The 2,786-nt window shown below is 48.1% G+C and overlaps 1 protein-coding gene across 1 annotated transcript; it reads right to left on the bottom strand.

Moving 5' to 3' along the window:
* Positions 1-335: 335 nt before the first annotated feature.
* On the bottom strand, positions 336-1,823 carry TEOVI_000155400 (chaperone protein DNAj, putative; the record flags this gene model as incomplete). The annotated part of the gene is made up of 1 exon (XM_067224764.1): positions 336-1,823. One exon carries the CDS (start codon positions 1,821-1,823, stop codon positions 336-338), a length of 1,488 nt encoding a protein of 495 aa, XP_067080865.1.
* Between the last annotated feature and the right edge of the window lie 963 nt (positions 1,824-2,786).

Here is a 2,786-nt window from a genome sequence, read left to right as displayed (position 1 = left end):
GGGGGGGTGCCCCCTCAACTCTTCTCTTTCCTTTCCCTCTCCTTTTAATTAAGTTAGGGTTCCCCTTTGCTGTCTACTGCTTCCTTAATTAAAGGAAGCCCATCCTCTCACACCTGACATGCAACCGCCTTTGGGGGAATAAAACAGAAACCTAGCAAACACTGTTTAGCAGGTGCAAACAAGCGCATATGTATATGCGTATTTATGTATTTAGTACATGTGTTAACGCAGGGACGGGCGCCCACAAGTGCGAGCGCAAAAATGAGAGGAATAAACTGTTTGAGAGACATTACACACTGCTACGCAAGTGACACCCGTATAAGGTTGAAGCCCTACTAAAGCCGTTGGGACGTCGCTTCTGATCGGCTGGAAGAGCATGTCGAGCAAATTTCCATAATCATTTCACTGATTTTCACCAGCATCCGTGCCCGCCTGGCACGGTGTTCGTCCGTCACTGATAAGTCATAGAGGAGAAGGTTGGCTGCACATCCGACACTCTGCTGCACGTCCCGCTGACAAAAAGCCAACGCAGCGTTGATGAGCTGATCCCCGCTGAGCCTTTTCCGTGCAGCCTTATACAGCGTCGTTACACACGTCTTTGTGAGTAGTTTCATACTGGATATACAGGCCCACTTTGAGGTTCGGAATCGGTCGATCTCCCGCCTGAGAGGAACCCTTGTTAAGTGCTGACGAGCGACTGCGGCGTATTGTTTGGCGACCAAAGGCATGAAACTCCGCCCACCGCGCGTGCAGACCGCGTCCACGATTGCCGGTCGTGCGGCCTCGAGCGTGGCGTCATCGCCATCCACAAGTGGCAGAAGAATTTTGGCCAAACGCAACCGTCGCCTGTTCTTCATTTCTTTCCTGAGCTCACCATCGAGGTATAAACGCGAGGTGAAGTGAAGGGTCCACCCCAGACGACCGATGAAGGGCTCCCAGTGCCTTGCGCCAAGAATCTCCTCTATGTTGGAGTATGAACCGTCGCCCACACGGTTGGGGTTTACTTTTCCACTTGTGTCATATTCGATGCGACACCGTTCGTCACTCAGCACATTGTAGGCATCCAAAAGACGTTGAAATCGCTGCGAGGCGTCTGCATCACCAATATTCCTGTCCGGATGCAGTAGTAGTGCCTTGTGGCGGTAGGCTGATCGAATTTCATCTGCCGTGGCTTCTCTACCCACTCCCAAAATACTGTAAAAGTCCTCTCCCAATTCTCCATCCTGCTGTTCAGTAGAGTCAGCATCAGCAGCGTCTTCCTCATTAGAGTCAGGGGACAAGCTTTTCTTTACCCAGTCCATTATCTTATTCTTCCGCTTGCGAGACTTACGGTAGATGTCATCATCCGTTGGAGGAAGATCAGCCAACATGTCATCCAAGTGTACATCGATCCACTTCCCATATATTTCGCACCAGTAGCATCTTCCCCGTACTGTTTGCTGGAGAGCAGCTTTTGTGTTCATCACACCACGGCCAAGTTGTCGCGCGCCCATCACCACGCCAGCCAAAGTTCCACCCGCAAGTGTGACAATACCGGCGCCGAGCCCTTTAGCGACACCAACGGCGCCTTCTTCTTTCCCGGAAGCTATGGTCGCTGCAATGAGACCACTCATTCCCATGCCAACTCCTACCACCACATTTCTGGCGGCATCGGCTACTCCATGTCCAACATGTTTAGGCACACTGTCAGCAAAAGGGCTCCGCAACAGAGAAAGCGGTACTCGGGGTACATTCGTATTTTCTGTCCCCCTCCTCCTTTTCCTTCCGCTTGGATTGCATCCGTTGCTTTTCCCCATGTTTTCAACTGTACATAAAACAAACATATGGGATAGTAATAGTTGCGGGGTGATGACAAGTGAGGTGTGATGAGAATACCAACCGCTGGAAGAACCACGCAGAACACTACACAAATGCACACACGTATATGTGTATGTGTAAAAGAACAAATATTCTTTTATTTTAAGAGAGAGAGAGAGGGGGGGGGGAACATCCAGACCATTTCAGAATTTGTACCAACACTCCAAGTGCCGCCGGTTTGCGTACCGTATGCCGCTGAGAGTTACCTGCGCACGACTGTCCTGTCGTCACACAAAGATTTGGAGAAAAGAACAGCGGGTAAAGAGGAGTCGGCATCGCTAGTGTTTCCGTGCAAGGCAAAAGAAAAAAAAACGGGAAAGAAAACAACAACAAGCAAACACAAAAGAAGGGAAAACGTCATGCGACCGCAAACCGCCAAGCGGAAAGGGGGACTCCGCACGACGGTTAAATGAATTAATTATCAGCGGTGTTCGCGCAATTCATTAAATTATTGAAAAGTGGGGATTCGTGCAACCTGTCATTTTTGTTTTTTGTGACGCGTAGTTTGTCACTCAACAAGTAATATGACATATTTTTGTGTGTGCCATGTGACTTTCCTTGAAACTACGAAGGGGAAGAAGGGTTCAGAATTCTCAATTTGTGTAAATAAATGAACTAATCAGAGGAAAAAAAAAGGGGAAACAGGGAAGAGATAATAATAATAAAAGAACCGCCACAATTCCGTGGCTTAAAGCTGAGCAGGTGACAGACATATGCGAGGGTTATGCAGTGATAGAAAATAGCAGTCCGCAGTGGGAGCGCACACCTGGTCAGAAAAAAAAGTAAAATAAAGAAATAAAAAGAAAATTAGCCCTTTCCGAATTTCTCAACGCCCACTCAAAGTTGTGGAGTGTACTGGGCAAAAATAAAATAAAAGACAAAAAGTAGATAAATACAACAACAAGCACACCAATAAATAGGAGGGAGAG

The sequence above is a fragment of the Trypanosoma equiperdum genome (assembly GCF_001457755.1).
Source record: "Trypanosoma equiperdum strain OVI genome assembly, contig: ctg_381, whole genome shotgun sequence".
NCBI lineage: Eukaryota > Euglenozoa > Kinetoplastea > Trypanosomatida > Trypanosomatidae > Trypanosoma > Trypanosoma equiperdum.
This window is presented reverse-complemented; position numbering and strand designations above follow the sequence as displayed.